We start from the raw sequence: 21,013 nt of genomic DNA, 5'->3' as shown, positions 1-21,013 counted from the left end.
TTTTATGGTGGAAGCGAGTGTGGCGCATGGTTTTTGTTTCTGGATATGGTTATACTGCCGAAATGCTGTCGAAATTTTTGCAGCCATGTTATGTTCTAAAGTAGTTATGCAGGATTGGTCGTATCTCACCCAAGTTGGGTGGAGTGATCACCTGTGTCATGTGACTGGATTATGGTTTATGGTTTGGGAATGGATCATGAAGTGATCTATATGGTTCATGGTAGAGTGTAAGGGTAGAGACCTTGTACAGTCTAGCTACTTGGAAAAGATTGTTTGTGCATATGGGAAGTGCTATTGTGATTGGACACATGTGTTATGTTTCTCATGGCAGCGTCACTACATGTAACATTTAATGGTCTAGTAACTTGTGTGTAGCGGAAAATAGCATGAACATAGTGAGCATTTCATTAAAATAGCTTCTTAATGAGAATAACAAGAGTGCTTGGGTGGAGAGAGAAACAAAAAGCATAACACCTAGTTAGATAGCATGAACAATACTTCAAAAGAGAGAGAAATTAAGCAATTGACAGCAGTTGAGGACCGGATTTGCATGGAGCCGGTCCCCCCTACAAAACGCTTTGTATTATGGTTTCTCCCATCAAGAGAGACATTTTACAATACAATTCTTTGTGTTCCTTCAATACTAGCTAACGCAATGAAGATGGAAACTTCATGCACTAAGCAAAACACTTATCAAACACAACATCAATTCCCTCACGGTCTCAGACCCAAGACCTCACACACCTTCGAAGATGGTGAGAGCTAGCGGGGTATGAGAGTAGATTGAGAGGAAGGAGTATTCTTACGAGAAAGATGTACATCTGCTCACATAATCATTCATATTATCATAGCTTAGCTTAGTAATTAGCATGGTAGAGGAGATGAGCATGCATTGAAGCTTGGCTCTTGGTTGGATTTTCATCACAAAGCCAAGAGTTGTTGGTGTAGGCCTTCCTTCTCACAAGCTTGGAGTAGGTGATAAGCTTTCCATTAAAGCTTGAGAAGGATAGAGAGTCTTCTTACTCCACACATGAGCCAATGTGAGTGTGTAGGTGATAAAGGCTTTGAAAAATCAGCCCCCTCTCTCTCTTGGTCGACCCCTCTTGCTATTTGCTCTTGCTAGCATCCTATTGGACCTCCCCAGGCCTATATATATATATATATATATATATATATATATATATATATATATATATATATATATATATATATATATATATATATATATATATATTACAGAGAGAGAGAGAGAGAGAGAGAAATGAAATGAAATGTTATATTAACGTCTTAAAAAGGCCATAATGACCTATGAGACCCGAAAGTTACAAAGTGGTGGATCTGATACAAAGTGAGAGTAACAAGATAACCTAACAACAGTACAAAACAAAGATATATACTATGGGGTCCTAAGTTGGTCGATGTGAGCCAAGCAGAAAACTAAGCAGAAAATGGGCGGCTTGTTGGGATAGCTGAATCACAAGAGATCTAGCATCAGTCGTTCGCGAATCTCATCAATTTCCTCCATGGTCAGTAGTCTGACCGGGCATCGTGCATGCCTGGCCAGCATGCTCCGAATTTTCTGCCGTAGCCTCCGTCGATGCTGTGTAGTTCTTCGCAGTCGCGGGCGCCTGGATTTCCCAGTTCAATCGCTCGGTCAATCAGTGTGCCTCTGGTGTGAGACGAGGGGGAGCTCTGTTGTGGGAGTGGCTCTTGCGGCTGTCCCGTGTCTGCTCTGAAGAAGTCTGTGATCCGTCTTTGAGACTGGCTAGCCTCGCCATTCATCAGGCTATCTCTATGTCTGCGCAGCTCGAGCAAGAACAAACCCAGAAATCTCTGATCTTCCTATCCCATGACTCTTGAGAGTGGTCCAAAACCCTCTCTGAACAAGCAATGGAAGCGGCCTCGTATCTCGTAGTAGACGGGGCAACGGCATGTATAGTGTAGCTCTGTCTCAGGTTCCATGTTACACAAGGGGCATGTCCTGTCCTCTGTTGGTACTCCGCTGTATCTCCCAGTCTCAATCCGCAATTGGTGAGAAGATGTGCGTAACTGGCCAATAGCACATCGTATCCCATGAGACAAGTGGGTATCCATGTATCTGGGTCTTGCCACAAAACCATCTTCCGTAAGCTGGAGAAGGTGGTCTCTGTAGAAAGCCATCTTCGTGCCCAATTCCTGTGCTGGTTGTATCCATGTCCTCCTTGTGTCTAGCTGGGTCAGGTCTTGGCGGATGAGCTTGGTGATCTCTGACTGTGTAAGAGTGAGAGAGAGAGAGAGAGGAGTTGACATGATTCATGAAGCGGTAGAGTTACCCCTGAACGGGAACAACAACAAACCATAGGGGAAAAACCACAGGTGATACACAGTTACAAAAGATAGGTGATATATCTAAGGCTAGGGACAAAGGAGGAAAGGGCGATTAGCAGAAAGCTGAAACAAAAACAGGCCACCTAGACTCCGATGAGGAGACCAAGAACTCCACCAAAGAATCTCCAATATCAGACTCTGCACCAAACACTCGAAGAGAGAGAGCCGCAAAGCCATCCCTAGCAATAATCAACAGGGCTATGATGCTCTTAAACCTCTTAGAACATAAGCATGTCGAGAAAATGCTGAAGAAGAGGCCAACAGACACCCCCTGCACCCACCTCACCCTCCCCACTCAGCATGAATATTCAAAAACAAAGAACAAAATAGGAAAAACAAGCAACATGCATACATAAACTCACGAACACCTCCCACAAGCTTCCAAGCAGTCTCATGCACCCACACAAAACAAGTAGCAAAAGCACACAACACAGGCAGAAACACACACAAGCTTAAACAAGCAATCAAGCAAACAAATAGGGAACCGGAAGGAAAACCTGCATAGGTCACGGAAGCATCTGGAGGAGGGAACAATGTCTCGGGACAAGCTAGCTGCCGGGCGAGCAACCCAAGGGAGCCAAAGTCCGCCGGTCACCATGGATGCAGCATGGACGGAAAAATCGCCATGAAAGATCAGCACCTACTTTCACATATGGGCAGGACAGTATGGAGTACACCGATGCATATACATATCTTGGGGTGGTCTTTAGTGGACCGAGGTTCACACTGAAAGTGGCAGCAAACACTAGATTGACTCATGCCTATGCACCCCTAGGCGGTTTAGAGAGGATTTGTTCGCAGGTTCAGTTCCAGGAACCTCGAAAAAAGCTCTGGCTTTTCCATACTTTGGTTGCTTCAGTTATGCACTACGGGGTTCAGGTTTGGGGACCGTCTATTGACAGTGCTGGATGGAGTAATATGGAGAGACCCTTGATATCTATGATTTCTAGGCTGATTAGAGCCAAGGCCTCAATCCCACATGACATCATACGAGCGGAGCTGGATGCCCCACCTATGGAGGTGGAGGCACTCACCAGATCAGTATCATTTGTACACAGCTTATGGGACACCACCAGGGACAAGTATGCCAGGCTTGCTCTTGAGTCATCCAGACAGCTGGCATTACAGGGAGATACATCATGTTGGTATGCACAGATGAGCTCATGGTTTCAGAGGCATGGTTTCAGCATGGACAGGCTGCCCCCTTTCCAGTATTCTCTTGATGCACCATCCTTGGCTCTTACACGGATGGAGACTACTAGACTCATTCGGCAGGATCTTATCCAGCTTGATAGCAAGAGGACATGGATAGAGCCATCACGGGAGTTGGGTACGAAGAGGGTTTTCTATAGAGAGCATCTTCTCCAACTCATGACAGACGGATTTGTCACACGGCCCAGTTACATGGACACACATCTATCTCACGGGTTACGATGTGCTATAGGCCAGATTCGCACATCTTCACACCAGCTTGGGATTGAGATAGGTAGATTCAGAGGCATACCAGCAGACAGTAGGATATGTCAGTTATGCCATGCAGAGCCAGAGACAGAGTTTCACTACATATGTCGCTGCACAATCTACTATGAGATACGGGGACGCTTTCATTGTCTATTCAGAGATGGTTTTGACTCGTTAGATAGAGTCATGAGATATCAGGATCAAAGATGTCTCCGATTAGATTTCTTCAGTCTGAGTACCACAGAGGCAGAGGGGACACCACCATCACAGAGCTCGGTTCCCACCCATACACACACCAGCGGTACTCTCATTGATCGAGCTATAGAGTTAGGGAGATCGCGACGACCGCGACTGAGGAGGGGAGCCACGCAGCACCGGCGGAGATTGCGGCAGAGGATCCACAGGATTCTAGCACGACACCCAGAGTGTCGATCAGGATAGGCTTCATGCTACTGCTATATTGTATCATGGTGACACTTATCCCCACTTTGTACCTTTATGGCATGATACCATTGCTCAGCCTACCAGCCACCCATAGGAGTCGGTAGCACTCCTATCAGTTCTTTGTTTGTAGTTTTCTTTGTTTGTACCCAGACTTGGTACTAGACTCATCATTGTAATCAGTTGGTCTCATAGGTCATTCCTTTTGTAGACGTTAATATATCATATCATTTCATCTCTCTCTCTCTCTCTCTCTCTCTCTCTCTCTCTCTCTCTCTCTCTCTCTCTCTCTCTCTCTCGGGGGCGACATTCTGGGAGCATGCCCCAGAATAGTTGGTATGATGAGGAGTGCAGAGAGATGAGAGCCCAGCTTCAGAGGGATCTTCATTTAGGAGTCATCACCTACAGACAGTCGCGGATTCCTTTCCGGCGCCTTGTGCGAAAGAAGAAACGAGCTTACCTGGCCCAGATGGAGCGAGACTTGTATCAGTTGTTCTTGAGTAGAGACTCAGGCGAGGCATGGCGACTCTTCCATGAGCACTCCCCTCCCCCAGTGATTACTTCTCCTGATGTGTGGGGCCAGTATGCGACATCGTTATATACGGTTCCTGGGCAGGATCCCCTTCCAGATCCTACAGAGCCATGTCCACCTACGAGCACCTTCTTTACCACTGAGATGGTAAAGAGAGCCATTGACAGGATGAGGACCAGGAGGGCTTACGATCATGACGGTCTAGTAGCGGAGCACTTTATACATGCTAGGGATATGCTGATGGAGGTTCTTGCAGTGTTGTTCAATCGTGCCATGTGTGAGGGATTACCTGAGACTTGGAGGTTGTCTACTATTGTGCCTATATTCAAGGCAGGTGATCCTACAGAGCCTAGAAATTACCGCACTATTATGGTTGGACACACACTGGCACGATTGTATGCATCCATTATTGAGCAGCAGTTGAGTAACTGGGCAGAGGGTGAGGGTGTACGGGCAAAGGGACAGGCAGGTTTCAGGAGGGGTTTCTCCACTCTTGACCATATTCTGACACTCAGAGCTATCATTGAGGAGGGCAGGTCACATGGGAGACGGATTTATTGTAGCTTTGTGGATTTCCGCAAAGCATTTGACATGGTACCGAGAGCTCGACTGATGCGCAGACTGCAGGAGATGGGGGTGCCCACAGTGTTGATTTGGGGGATTATGGCTTTATACAGATCAGTGATGGGACATGTACGCACCCCAGAGGGGATATCTGACTTAGTTCACTCCACTATCGGGGTGAAACAGGGTTGCCCATTGTCTCCTACTCTATTTGGTATGTATGTTGATGAGGTGTCTGATTACATTGACAGAGAGGGTGATAGAGGTGCCCAGCTGGCAGGGACGTGGATCCCATTGTTGTTATATGCTGATCATATTGTCTTGATCTCTGACTCACCAGAGGGTATGCAGCGACAGTTGGATGCATTACACAGTTTTGCAGAGGATAGTGGATTGTCTGTAAACCTTGGTAAAACCAAGGTCATGGTGTTTAACACCACACCGCAGTGGATCAAGAGATCGGCACCGACCTTCACGTATGGTCAAGAGATTGTGGAGTATACAGATGCATACACTTACCTTGGGATAGTCTTCACTGGGCCGAGGTTTTCTTTGGGGAGAGCAGCAGAGACTAGACTGACCAGAGCTTATGCGGCCTTGGGAGGCTTGGAGAGGATGTGTTCGCAGGTTCAGTTCCAGGAACCTCGGACAAAGTTATGGCTCTTTGATACTTTAGTAGCCTCAGCTATGATGTATGGGGTACAGGTATGGGGACCTTCTGTAGGCCAGGATGGTTGGAGACGTATGGAGAGGCCCTTGGTATCTATGATCTCCCGATTGATTAGAGCCAAGGCCTCCGTACCTCACGCGATCATTCGAGCAGAGCTAGCTGCCCCCCCCATGGAGATTGAGGCGCTTACCAGATCAGTGTCCTTTGTGCACAGCCTATGGGATACTACTAGAGACAGATATGCTAGACTGGCCCTTGAGTCTTCCAGACAGTTAGCTCTACAGGGGGACACTTCATGCTGGTATGCACAGATGACTTCATGGTTTCAGACGCATGGCTTCACCATGGACAGGTTGCCCCCTTTCCAGTATTCTCTTCAGGCACCCTCGCTGTCTCTTACACGGGTGGAGATCACTAGACTCATTCGTCAGGACCTGATCCAGCTCGACACCAGGAGGACATGGATAGAGCCACCTCAGGAGTTGAGCACGAAGATGGCTTTCTATAGAGAGCATCTTCTCCACCTCACAGGAGATGGGTTTGTGATTCGACCCAGCTACATGGACACACATATGTCTCATGGTTTGCGTTGTGCCATTGGTCAGATACGCACATCCTCACATCAGCTCGAGATTGAGACTGGTAGATTCAGAGGGATACCATCAGACAGCAGGATATGCCGATTATGCCAGAGACAGCCAGAGACAGAGTTGCACTACATATGTCATTGCACAGTGTTCTATGAGATACGGGGGCGTTTCCACTGCTTATTCAGAGAGGGTTTTGGTCCTCTATCTAGGGTCATGAGTTATGAGGATTAGAGATGTCTTGGACTATATCTACTTGAGTTACACAGGTATAGAGACACTTTACTGGGGAGAGCTAGAGAGAGGCAGTCCCAGAGACACATTACAGATTTCTTTTCACTAGATATGGGACAGCCAGAGGAGCAGCCACCACTGCAGAGCTCGTCCCACACTCATTCGACCACTACTAGCACTCTCATCGACCGAGCATTGGAGCTACAGAGATACAGACGACCGCGACTGAGGAGAGGAGCTACACAGCATCGACGGAGACTACAACAGAAGATTCGAGCCATACTCTCTCGACATCCAGAGTGCAGATGAGGATGGATCCTCACCATTTCTTCCATCTTTGTTTCACACACAGTTACATCTAGTTTACCGGGTACCTATTGTATCAGCTGCTACACCCACGTAGTTTTAGATTGTAGTAGTAGTAGTAGTATTTTGTTCCACTTCTAGTTCTTTTGTACCCAGACATGGTATTAGATTCACTATTTTGTAACTCATTGGTCTCATAGGTCATTTTGGCCTTTTGAAGACGTTAATATAACATTTCATTTCATTTCATTTCTCTCTCTCTCTCTCTCTCTCTCTCTCTCTCTCTCTCTCTCTCTCTCTCTCTCTCTCTCTCTCTCAGATAATAACATATTCCAATTCTCATATAATCATACAATTGCCAGCAATTGAATCTTTCGCTTTCCTCGATGCATGGAAACCTGTCACCCCTAGGTCAGAATTGCAGCAATGAAATAAGCCTGAGATGCCAAGTTACCAAAAGAATTAAAAGGAAAATGCCACAGACATTCGCTTGTAACTAAAGACACAAAAGCACAGATGAAAAAGGTTTCAAGAAGCAAACAACAGTTGCTTAGAAAAACTCCATTGTAATTGTTGTGGTAACGTGAATACAACACAACGAACCTTGAAAATCATGAAGCTGTCACCAACACGTGCATCAATCACAGTAATTTGATCTTCAGAAACCAAAGAATGTTGAGTAAAAGGCCACCACAGATATTCGCCTGCTTTCTTTTGCATGTCCCTCAATCGAGTTAATTTCTTTCTGTGAGCTGCCTTCAGATGATCTTGAAGTTGATTGAAAACACTAGCTGTTTTTGTGAACCAACCAATCAGATCATCGTTCAAATCTTCGGGTATACTTGGAAAGACCAAGATAGGAAGCCTGCAATAACTTGAGGACAGAAATCTTAGCCAAGTTCTCTCATCCTCAGCCACAAACTTTTATTGCTTGGTGAGAGACACGATAGATGCAAACTGAAACTAAGAAGGGTCACAAAAAAATTTTGGCAAAGAGAGGAACATACTTGTGCCTTATGAGCTTCAGTATAGAAGACACCATTTGATTGTAAAGATAAACAGAAAATTAATTATCTTCTAAAGACTTTTCAAAGGTTGAGTTTTAAAGCTCATCAAGTCTATGTTGGGTGCAAATTGCTTCAAGACTGTGAACTTAAGAGTCCTACATGTGTGCTAAGAAACAAATTTGGATGCAATGAAGGGCACTTCCCACTGAAGTATACATCGACGAGATGAAGATTCACATTTACAACGTTCTAAGAATTACCATCGAGGACAATCCAGCACATAAAAATTGGGGGGATTCTAGGATGCAGTTGAAGCCAGTTTTGGAGAACAAAGAGATTCAAGGTTGCCAAGAGCAAGGGGAAGGGAAAGAGGAAGATGTCAAATGCAACACAGGAAATCAAGGTCCAAGGAAAATTGAAACATAATGGTGACAAAGTTATCAAGGAATGAGGGCCCCAACCCTTACTCAGAATTTTGAACCAAGATTTGTCAAGACTTATAATCATGTCCGAAGGCTAGATTGCATGACAACTTTAAACAGTTTAAAGTCACCCTTTTGGAAGATTTGGGGCCAGATCATGATTAAAGTTGAGGCCATATCCAAACTTTCTTTTTCTTTTTTGTAAATCACTTTGATTTAACTATCTGTGGGAAACCTCAAAGAGAGGAAAACCCACCCAAAAGATGTACAAGGAAAGGAACACAACAGTGTTCAGCTGTACAAAATATCTAAAATCATTCATAAGAAAGCTGATGTATCTCTGCCGTGATATCACCAACTTCCAAGGCAAACCGCAAAGACTGCCGAAGGGAAATCTTGAAGAAAGGTAGAGGATTCGTGTGAATGCTATGGAACATATAGCCATTACGTTGTCGCCACAGGCTCCAATATGCCCAAAACCTGACCCACATGAAGAAGGCTGCAAAGCACTGCAACGCCGGCGAGAAGATACCAAAAACCCAAAACCGCTTATGGAAGACCGTCAAGGGAAAACGTAGCCGCATACACGCAGATACCCGACGAAGGAATTCTCAAGTGACACTGCAATCCCACAAGAGGTAACAAACATCCTCCTCGGCAGATGAGCAACGGACACATGATGAAGGGCGGATACGGCGCTTCCGAAGAAAGGTATCCACTGGGAGCACACCAAGTAAACACCGCCAAAGAAACAACCGCTCTTTCAATGGCAAACGGCTTTCCCATATTGCAGATATAATCCTACGCCACCAAATATCTGATTTATGCATGTGCCAAATAGCGTTGCAATGATCAGCAATCCATGGACGAGGCAGAAGAAGAGCATATGCCCGGCCAGCAGAAATATCTTGAAATGGCATTTCCCCAAGCTTCCAGTCAGACATTCGATCACCATCAGCCAAAGGTGAAACGGGCAAAAAACCAGTCAACATTTGTTGTAAGTCTCTCCAAAACTGGCGATAGTGCATGCCCAATCCAAAGCGGCGAGCGGCATATGGAAACTCCAAAGTAAAACCAGCTACATCCACTACATCCTCAACCACTCGAATGCCACGGCAAGAGAGAAAATACGCCTGGCGAGGCGAGCGATCGACCAAAATAAGAGAAAAACCCCGACTCCAATGAAGGCTCTCCGCACGAAGCGAGTTTCCTTCCCTCCGAGCATTCCATGAGAGATGAATCGTAACCTGTTTCCATGTAGAAAGCAAGCTGGAAGAAAGCGGGCATCCAGGAATACGACCATCCATCTTACCAAATACTGCCTCCCACATGGATGATTGCCAGTGACCAAATGAGGATGTAACCACATGCTGACTCAAGTGTGCAAACATAAGAGTCCAAGGCTGAGATTGATGCACAAGTGTAGGCAAAAGCATAGCCTTCCTAGCAATGACATGCCTACGCAGGTCCAAAATATTCAAACCCCCAAAGCGCTTTGGTGTACAAAGTTTTGCCATCGATATCAAGCGCAAACCTTTTTTGTGAGCACGCGTTTGCCACAAATGAGACAAAATGGCCGACATGAGAGAGTCAAGACAATGCCTGGGCCAATGCAACAATGGAAAAAAGAACAGAACATATGCCATGAGGATACTCTGAACAATTCGCAGGCGAACAAGTAGCGGCCAGGTAGAAAGCTTCCAGTAATCATAACCCAATCCACTTTCTGCTTGTGAGTAACATTCCATCCAATTGGATAACCCAAATGCCTAGTGATTACATTTGGAAGAACAATCTCTCCTGGCCACAACAGAGCATGCCAATCACAAGAACGAAGCGGCAGAAGCTTTGATTTACGGAAATTGACTTTAAGACCAGCCGCAAGCGCAAACAATTTCAAAGCATTCATAATCTCTTGAACATCATTTTGCTGATTGCGGGGCATAAATAGCGAGTCATCGGCATAAGCCTGCCCAATAAAAGTATGACCCGAAGGTAACTGCAAACCATGAAGACGTTGCGCAGAGGTCAAGTGATCAAGATACATCAGCAAAGGATGAGAAGCAATTGCATAAAGCAAAGCACTAATAGGGCAGCCTTGCCTAACCAAACAACCAAGCGGCCACGATTCTGTCAATTCCCTTTCCAGAATTCCCGAAGACGTACTACAATCATACAAGAAATGAACCACATTGGACAACTTAGGACCAAACCCTAGGCTTCTCATTGTGGCAGCAATGAAATCCCAGTGCACAGTGTCAAAGGCCTTTTCAATATCAACTTGCATGACCAGCACATCTTGTTGCGTATACTTAGCATATTCCATGCCAATCATAAGATTTGCCAAATTATCCATGATTTGACGACGAGGAATGAAACCATACTGAGTCTGATGAAAGTCCTATAAACAAATAGTCCTTGATGCGATGGACCAACATTTTAGCCAAAATCTTGTATATCACCGGCATCAGAGTTATAGGCCGCCAATGAGAGAACTGCTCGCAAAGCGCTTGCTTGGGCAACAACTTAAGCAAACCCTCTTTCCATGAAATTGGTAGATCCTGTTTTTCCCATGCCGCATTTATCATAAAGATCAGGGGTTGCTTAAGAGCATCCCAAAACGAGAGGAAAAATTCCACAGTAAGTCCGTCCCAACCAAGAGATCTCCACCGACCCAATGCAAGCAAGGCACCATGCAATTCAGCGACAGAGAAAGGATCCTCAAGGCGGTGTGCCTCCTGCGAGGACAAGATCGAACGAATATAAGAAAGCAACAATTCACGCGCTCAACAAGCTGCCGAAGACTGCTGAGATGGAGCAGCAAACACCTTACGGTAACGTGAAACCATAATGTCAGCAAGTTCCCTCTTCGAAGAAGTCCAAGCACCCGAGGGAAGCATAACCCGTTTAATCGGTTGTGAGACTCTCGAATGAAGCAAATGCTTAAAAAATTTCTTCAAAGCACAACCTTTATCCATAAAGGCCTGTTGACGTGCACGCGTCTGCCACTTAGCAAGCTTCCTCTTATCATTTTGCTGAATACACACTTTAGCTGCACATAACTCCGTCATTTCAGAGTCAGACAATGGGCGGAAATCAACCAATTGTTGTAATCGTTGACTAACCTGTCTCGCATCACCGACATTCTCCCGAATGCGCTCAATATGCTGCCAAGGAAGTTGCTTAAACGATGCATTCTTGTTAGCATTAACAGAAGGAACGTAATTACGCGAAGAAAGTGGCATGCGAATCTTCAATGCTTTTTTCGGCACCACCCATGTATTGACATCAACAGGTCCAACATTTTTGCCTTTAGCAGCTGTCCCAGTCCCAAGATCAATAACTTGTTGTACCTTGCCTTTCCCTTTGTCCACATTCAAGCCACTTTAGCAGTAGAAACTCCACTTTGCTTGGCGTCACTTGTGGGTATCCCCAGCAAGGATAGAGGTGGACAAAGGAACAGCAAAGGGAGGAGGTTGCAAGACCGGCTCTGGACATTCGGATTGCATATGACCAAATTTGCCGCATCGAAAACATGAGTTCGCACATTTTCCCCATTTAAGTTTAAAGGGACGCTTACCTACCCACGGATCACCTGAGTCAACCATAATACCATCGGGGGTAATCTTGTCTGTGTCCCATAGAATGCAAAACCTATTGGTATTCGCATCCAATTTTGGAGGACATATAACCTTTCCAAGCTGCACAGCCAACAACGGCAGGAAATGTCTCCATGTGCGGGGGAAATCAACAATTTCCACCCACACCGGGCATTTGTGACGAATAAGACTCTGGTAGTCTTTAGTGAGTGCCCACGGGAGAACATGTGTCATCTGCGTATTAAAAAAGAGGGGAGACATCTCAAGCAAAAGATTTCGAGCTTCCATATCTGCGAGCAACACTTCATAAAATCCACGCGCTCCAAAGTAGACACCACGGACAGCTTGCCGCTTAAGGAGAAAATCGACCCATTGGCCGACATCCTACGCAGTAGGCATTTTCCCTGGGAAAAACAAAATAACTGCATTCATAGCGTACTGCGCAACTGGGTCCATGAGGTCCTGTACCGGAATGCGCACCTCAAGGGCAGGCACCTGACCATTCCATGCCTATCGAGCCTCCTCAAAGTCCTCGTACAAGCAAGCCTTAATCTCAGAAGCTGCTTCCGACGCAGGTTCCATCGCTTTCCGACGCTTAAATACGCAAAGCGAGTCAAACATAAATCAAATCAAAAAACCCCTTCTTCAAACTAAACCGACTGGCGAGAAAATTCTGCAATCTACTGCGAAGAAAACCTTGCAAATGACAGACGAACCACAACTCTGCACATATTCACAGAAAGAAGCAACGAAAGCCCACAGCAATATACATCTTCGTAATTCTGCCAGAGATTTGAAACTGTACTCAAAATCGAACCTGTGTGCAAATTGCCCTGTCAGTCCAGCACAGCGAAACCAGACAGAACCACTGTGGTCACAGTTGGCGTGCAAACCTTGCCACTTTGTCTCTGACAGTCGTACTGGGCAAAACGCTCCTCAGCAGTTGGAGCAGGAGAGCGCGCTCACACACCACACACACACACACGCATGCGCACGCACAAGCAGTGCAGAGTCACTGCGCGCTGCTGCACTGACACCTGAGGGCTGAAGGGCGTAGGCGTGCAGGGCAGGCTGTTCGCGCAGAGCAGAGCAGGTAGGTCGCGCACGCACACACACACACACACACACACACACCCCATATCCAAACTTTCAATGCTTAAGACTGCCTTCTACAAGCTACGCCAATTACTTATCCTTATTTGGCTCCTTTTCCTTGATAACATCACACATGATTGATCTCCCTCTTTTTACAATGCTACTTACCAATATTCCATGCTTCTTTAACTTGGCCTATATTTGCTTTTTCTATTTTAGTGATGAGGGGTAGATTCTCCACATTCTCCATTATTTTGTGCGTTTGTTCCCATAAACGGTCGTGCTTTTGTTTTTCAAGGTTGATGAGGAGTGAGAGTATTTGTATTTTGATATCTAAAGGGATAGATATTTCGATATTCATAATTGAAAGGATGTCTCAATAGACAAAACACAACAAATCACTAAACAAGACTTGAAAAAAAAAAAGACCTTGAAATGCAAATAACGCACTTGGTGCAACTCGAGCATGAAATGCTAGAATGTAATGTAAGCACTCTCTTGTAGACATGAATGCTTTAAAAGAGCACTTGAGCGAAGTTAAGAATGATTATGCATTGAAAAAAGGAAAAGATGGATACAATGAAACGCAATGTAAGTGAGATGAGAAATGTATCCAAGCCATGGGCTAATGTATGTGAAGGTAATGTCACCTAGGATTCACCTATCATGCAAGTACAGCTCAAGCCTCTTAAGCTCCACTCAAGCAAAGAATGTGGAAAATGTGGATGCACAAGAATTGAAAGAATGGGGAAAACGTTCCAAGAACATTGTTATCCGCGGAAGAGGTTGGAAACACCCGTTTTGGCATGGCCGGAATCAAGGTTTATGATATATAGAGACAGCAAGCAAGGAGCTCCTTGCTCAAGGAAAGGGCATATTGTATGCACTATGGTTGATGAAACAAATCATAAGATTATCCTTGAAGATGGGATGTCCGATGTACAAAGACCGCACCCTTATGCAACAAAATGCTCGCCGTGAAGGGCGAAGCAAAAATCGTAAGGAGCAACCTCATGAAAGAACCAGCCAACAAGTAGGGCGTCGTGGCCGACTTAATACCTTGAAGATCTCTCGTCATGCAAGTGGCCAATTTCTTAAGCCCTCCACATGCATCTCCAATGTTAAAGGACGGCGTATAGAGAACCATGATGCGACATCTCTCCTACATTTGGTTGCTCATATAGATTCTTGCAATGCACATACATGTCCGTAAGAGTTATGTTACCAAAATTTCAAAAGTACACTCGCAACTATGAGTTGGTCTAAAATGACAAGCGAGGAGACACATTGTTGGAAAAATGATATGTATAACCTTGAATTTCAACATGCCATGGCCTCATGACATATTGAATCAAACCTTTGTATAAAGGGGAAGATACGAATAATGTAAACAACTATTAGACTATAGTGGTTGGTTCTCTTATGGTAAAAAATTTTAGATGTGTCATGGAAATAAAAATAAGTGAATGGGCTGAAAAGAAGGGCAAGCATGCATATGAACAAGAAACTCGAAAACATCATAGCACACATTGATCACCTTGTCACTCTTCAAGTTCTCATGGAGGAAAGCCGGTTGAGAGGTAAAGGATTCTATTGTTGCTTTGTAGACTTCAAGAAAGCTGTTGATATGGTTCCCAGGGAGAATCTTTGACAATGTGTGGAGGAGCTCCAAGTGCTAAGTCAATACATGCTTACAATTTCTCGTATTTATGAGAGGGTGATGTGTCGAGTGTATACAGAACAGGAAATTTCAAAAAAAATCCCAAGTACTATTGGTGTCGAGCAAGGATGCCCAGTTTCACCAACTCTCTTCGGCTACTCGTTGATGGGTGAACTCATGGTACTTAAGTTTATGCAACAAAAAGACATTGAAGAGGTTATGATTGGGAATGTGGTGATCATGCTCTTGTTGTATGCGGGTAATGTAATGCTTTTGGCCCATACTTTAGCAGATGCACAAAAGTTTATGATTGTCTTGGAAAACTCCTACTTGCATAGTGGGTTGATTGTGAATAGCTCCAAAACAAAGGTTATGCTTGTGAAAACTCTCAACAAGGAGAAGCCATGCATTATGCATAATAAAGAGCCCATTGAAGTGGTAGAGAGATTAAATACCTTGGCCTTGAGGTTTCAACCAATCATAAATCGAATGCTTGCGCTACGTGACACTTGGATCCAAGAAGAGAACCTACTAGGCATTTGAGAACATGTGAAGGGAATCCGAGAGAGTGCCGAAGAGCCAAAAGCGTCTGTGGAAAACTGCCGATGGAAAACGGAGACGCATACAAGCGGATATGCGGTCTAGGAAGGCTCTGGTAAAGCAACAATCCCAAAGCAGGTGTCTGATTGTCTCGTCAGAGGCCGAACATCTGACACAGCAAGAAGAGCTGATGTGACGTGCACCAAGGAAGGAGCCAACAGGGAGCACTCCCAGCCAGCAGCACCATAAAAACAGACATTCCTTGAGAGGCAAACGACTCTTCCAAATTGTAGTAAGAGCATTCCTCCACCATCGATCTGATTTGTGCAAAGACCATAATGCATTAGGGTAAAGGGGCCATGTTAAGGCCACCTAAGCTCTGGAGCAAATTGCGAGCTCGCTGTTGCACAGATCTTTTGTTGGAGGGGCGCTATCAAAAGGCCGGTGCAAGGCGCAGCTATGACAAAAATATTGTCGTGATCGAAAATGCACAGGCGACGCGAGACAGCCCATATTATTTTCTGTGTAACAAAAATGGCCTTGAAAAGGCGGCCAATAGTGGGGGTATAATGAGACATAGCGGCCAGCAAGGATCGAACTCACATCCAACGGCCCTCATCACTTTTCGAACTGATGTGACCACTTCAGCACGGGGCTTTTCGTGTCTCATGAAGGGTCCAAACTCTACTTAACATTGGGGGGCCACGGGTCCCTGTAAAGGGACCTGGCTTTTTATTGGCCCCTTTACCCTACAATGGTCAGCTAGCCAAGACCGAGGCAGGAGAGAAGCATAAACCTTGCGGGCAGAAAAGTCAGCAAAAGGTGTGTCCCATAATGTCCAATCCAACATACACCCAAACCAAAGTGTACAACCATCTGAGGATAATGAATGAAATTGCCATACATGCCGACCACATCATCCACCATGCGCACGCCACAACAAGAAAGGAAGTAAGCCTAGCATGGCGACCGGTCTACAAGAGTAAGAGCAAAATCTCGGCTCCAGTGAAGACTTTCAAGGCGCGACGACGTTTAGGCGTTGTATAACCCAATCCACTTGCTGGGTTGCAGTGATCTGCCATCCAATAGGGTACCCCAAGTGACAAACAATAACATTCAGATCTAGAATATCCCCAGGCCTTACAAGATGGTGTCATTCCAACGCATTGAGGGGCAAGAGTTTGGACTTCCGGAAATTAACTTTAAGGCCTGCCGCAAGCCCAAAAGTATCCAATGCCTGCATGACCACGCGCATGTCATCTTGATGATTGCGGGGCATAAATAAGGAGTCATCAGCATAAGCCTCCCCAATAAAGTCATTCCTAGAGGGTAGCTGCAATCCGTGAAGATGACCAAGTGAAACCAAATGATCCAAATACATCAACAACGGGTGGGTGGCAATAGCATATTGTAAGGCACTGAGGGGGCAACCTTGGCGAACAGAACACCCAAGCCGCCAAGGGTCAGTCAACTCCCCATCAAGAAGGCTTGAAGACATGCTATGGGCATACAAGAAATAGATCACATTAGATAACCTATGACAAAATCCAAGGGCCCGCATTGTGTCAGCTATAAAATCCCATTGCACTGTATCAAAGGCCTTTTCAATGTCGACCTGCATCACTAGCACATCTTGCTCGGTGTATTTAGCATATTCCATGCCAATCAAAACATTAGCCAAATTGTCTGTGATCTGACGACGGGGGATAAAGCCATATTGAGCCGGATGTATACCCGCAAGAAGAGGCTCCTTGATGCGATGCACAATCATCTTTGCCAAGATCTTATATACAACCGGCATGAGAGTGATCGGACGCCAATGAGAGAATCGCTCAAAAAGTGCCTGTTTCGGTAATAATTTCAGCAATCCTTCTTTCCTAAATGATGGCAAATTCTGCTTACTCCACGCAACATTCATCATATAGAGCAAAGGCTCTTTCAAGGGCTCCCAAAAGGAAATAAAAAATTCCACTATGAGGCCATCCCAACCAAGGGAGCGCCATCTGAGGAGAGCAAGCAAAGCTGAGTGCAATTCACGCTCAGTAAAGTCAACTTCCATGGCTTGGGCATCAGCGGGCGAGAGAATCGGAAGCACTGTAGATAACAAATGTTGTCGCGCATGAAGAATTTCAGCAAAAACCGGAGGTGGAGCAGCAAATACTCTCCCAAAGTGCAAAACCATGGCATCAGCAAGGTCACGTTTAGAGGTTGTCCAAGAGCCTGAGCTACGCATAACTCTCTTGATGGTTTGAGAAGCCCTGGAATGATGCAAGTGCTTTAAAAATTGTTTCAAGGCGCAACCCTTATCCACAAAGGCTCTATGTCGAGCTCGACTCTGCCATTTATCAAGTTTGCGTTTATCATTATGTTGCAGGCGTACTCGGGCTTGACATAACGCTATAAGCTCATCTTCAGTCAATGAGCGTGTATCAGCGAAAAGTTGGAGCTTTTGATACACTGATTTGGCATCCTCAACATCTCCCCGTAACTGACGCATATGGTGCTTGCTATAATCTTGAATCACACGTTGATGTGCCCATAGGCACATCAACATCAACCACCCGTGTTTCGACTACAGTATCCTGCAAGCCTGTATCAGGGGAAGCAGCGCCAGCAAGGGATGAAAAAACCCCATAAAGCACTACATCTCTATAAGAGTGCACCACAAGCTTTCCCTCAGTCCTTGCCTCTTGGGTAACTGTAACCTTTCCCTTGCTCGGGGTGCTTGGGGAGGCCGCAGATTTGGCTTTACCTTTATCCAAAGGCAGAGTAGTCGTCAAGGTAGAGTTCCCAATAGAAGATGATCTCTCTCTCTCTCTCTCTCTCTCTCTCTCTCTCTCTCTCTCTCTCTCTCTCTCTCTCTCTCTCTCTCTCTCTATATATATATATATATATATATATATATATATATATATATATATATATGCATGTATCTCTCTCTCTCTCTCTCTCTCTCTCTCTCTCTCTCTCTCTCTCTCTCTCTCTCTCTATATATATATATATATTTTTTTTATTATTATTATTATTATTTTATTTATTTATTATTTTATTTTATTTTATTTTTTTATTTTTTTATTTTTTTTGGAAAAATCAGGGCTGTATATTACTGAGTACAAAATAATCCCCAGTGGATGCCAAAATAGCCTATCACGAGGGGTGTACAAGCTGAATGTAAGGTTGAGAGCCACTATAGTGACAACTCGACTAGAACAATGTCACGGTGGTCTGTATGATGAGTGGAGGAGAAACCACTGAGGAGGTGCATAATGCCATGTAATCTGTCCACCTGTAAGCGTGAAGAAGAGTGAAGATCGAGCCCAACGCCGAAGAAAGGCAAATCGACGAGCCTCGGCTGCTCTAGATGTACCTAAGGAAGAATCCCACTGCCAAATGAGGGTGTGAATAATGTCCAGCCAAATGGCAGTGAGGGTATCCGGTAGGAGCTGTGGAGCCGCACTGAGAATGTGAAGACAACGAGCTCTCCAAACATTCCATAGTGCAATGCTAGTGATGACTGAGAAGATTTCATCACGTGTCTCAGGATCCCCCTGCCAAGCAATCTGTGGTAACATAGCCAAAGTCCCTCGCCGATAACCAGTCGGGGTAAGCATAAGAGCTGGATCTGTGGCTGAGCCCTCGTAGAAAAGATGCGGTCCGGGCATCGGCATCAACCAGGAGACAGATCCCCAAGTGAGAAACCCATGCTGAACACCAGCTCTGCTAAGTAAAAAGCAAACTGCGAGCCACACTACATGAGAAGACGAGCGTGACCAAAGACTGTGCAGGTGACTCAGGTAGGCGCAAAGAACAGCGAGTACATAACGGATCATGACCCATAGAAGTTAACCAAGTCCCAACTGGAAGTCCTGCATGTGCAATCATCCATAGGAAAAAGGAAATACGACGAGCCACATGTAAATCCCAAATAGCTGACCAAAACTGCTGTAGATAGGCATGGGAGAGACCTGAATGTAACCAGAAACGCATACGAGTGGGCTACTCTGGGTGCTGTCTCATCAATGCGAATCGTCCAATTCTGATTGTGTACTCAAAGAATAATACATGTACACCGGTGGGGTTAGAGTTAGGCCAATGCCACTCTCCTGGGTCCCAATAAAGCTGAGATAGGGCACGACCCTCCCACACCCAAAGCCTCCAAAGTGCAGCATCAGCAAAAGCGAAACGGGGGTCAACACAACGACGCTTCCCGCGAGAGCCAACTACTCGTATGGCCTCCCATCGAGCGCCAGGGTAGACAAGGGGCGGAGAGGTGGTAGCATATGTCAATCCAGCATGCATCCCCGGAGAGCAGTCAGGATCAACTGTGAACAGCATGGTGTCCAAACGAACTAATAAGAGTGTGCTCTGAGCAAAGAGTCCTTCCCAGCCACAATGTGGAGGCATCTGAACCGTGCCTCGCATGACTGCATCCCAGTGTGAAGGAATGGCAGAGTCAATCTCAAGCAGTCTGTCTGGTACCCCGCGACCAATGTCATAATGTTCTGCCACAAAATCTGCATCCAGCATACGTGTCTCATGAAACAACCGCATAGAGGCAGCAAGGCCAGTGTCCCAAGCAGCCCAATCAATGTGAGTCCTCTCTCCAAGCTGATGGGGTGGATTGATCGAAGAATCAAGAACTGCATCATTCCAAATGAGAGGCTGGCGCTCAATCTCCTCACGGCATGAGGGAGGTGAGCGTATAATAGCTCGTCACATGGATACCCAAATCTGAAGGAGCGATCGGATGAAGGGTGAGAGAGTGTTGGTGCTCAAGGGGGCATCCGTAAAGAGAAAACGATACCCTGTTTGCCAAGTATGACTATCTCTAGTGCCGAGGCGTGGAGTCGCTGTGGAAAGAGCGGCCTGAAGAAGCATTTTCCAAGGTTCTTGGCCGGGAAAAAGACCCCGAACAATAAGCTTGGTAAGAAGGGCGCGGCTCTGTAATTCTGGATCAATAATGCCAAGTCCACCCTCTGACCTAGGATGAATAATCGTGAACCAACGAACTCTTGCTGTAGGAGAACCAGCCCGAACCCTAGCTGCATCCAGCGCGACCCCAGCTGCTGCCTGCCGCACGCGTTCCCTCCTGCATGGCCTGCAGTCTGCCACGGCGTTTTTGGTTGCAGCCTGCCTGGCGCGACGCGATCTACTTCCTGCAGCCTGCCGACCCTGCGCGCCACAACCTGCAAGTACCTACGCGTCACAGCATCTTCAACCCTATTTCTGCGAAACCCTAACCCTAACAGCCCCCGCCTGCAAACCCTAATTTAGTGAAATCCTAATCACGTGAAACCCTAATTCCCCAATTCCCCGAAACCCTAATAGCCTGCAAACCTTCCCTGTGAGCATATTCCTACTGCCTGCAAGGGAAGAAAAGAAAGAGAGAAAGAGCAAGAGAGAGAAAGAGCTCCAGCTTCACTTCGGGTCGTGCTATTCCTGTTTGCCAGTCTCGCCCATTCTTCATGGCGGCTTTGCCGCTCTTGGGTGCTACACATGCCGCTCCATCACCACTTGCCTATCGTGTG

The 21,013-nt window shown here is 45.8% G+C and overlaps 1 protein-coding gene across 2 annotated transcripts in view; it reads right to left on the bottom strand.

Annotated features, from left to right (window-relative positions):
* BIO1 (adenosylmethionine-8-amino-7-oxononanoate transaminase) overlaps nt 1-21,013 on the bottom strand; it is a 120,247-nt gene that overhangs the window by 73,350 nt on the left and 25,884 nt on the right. For both annotated transcript variants that reach the window (XM_086530063.1, XM_086530062.1), the window contains exon 3: nt 7,766-8,027. In XM_086530063.1, coding sequence (XP_086386189.1) covers nt 7,766-8,027 — 262 coding nt within the window. The remainder of the gene's footprint in view (nt 1-7,765; nt 8,028-21,013) is intronic.

This window comes from Adiantum capillus-veneris, chromosome 15 (assembly GCF_014529385.1).
Source record: "Adiantum capillus-veneris isolate H3 chromosome 15, ASM1452938v2, whole genome shotgun sequence".
In the NCBI taxonomy this organism is placed as follows: domain Eukaryota; kingdom Viridiplantae; phylum Streptophyta; class Polypodiopsida; order Polypodiales; family Pteridaceae; genus Adiantum; species Adiantum capillus-veneris.
The sequence above is the reverse complement of the archived record's forward strand: the minus strand, read 5'-3'. Positions and strand labels throughout refer to the sequence as shown.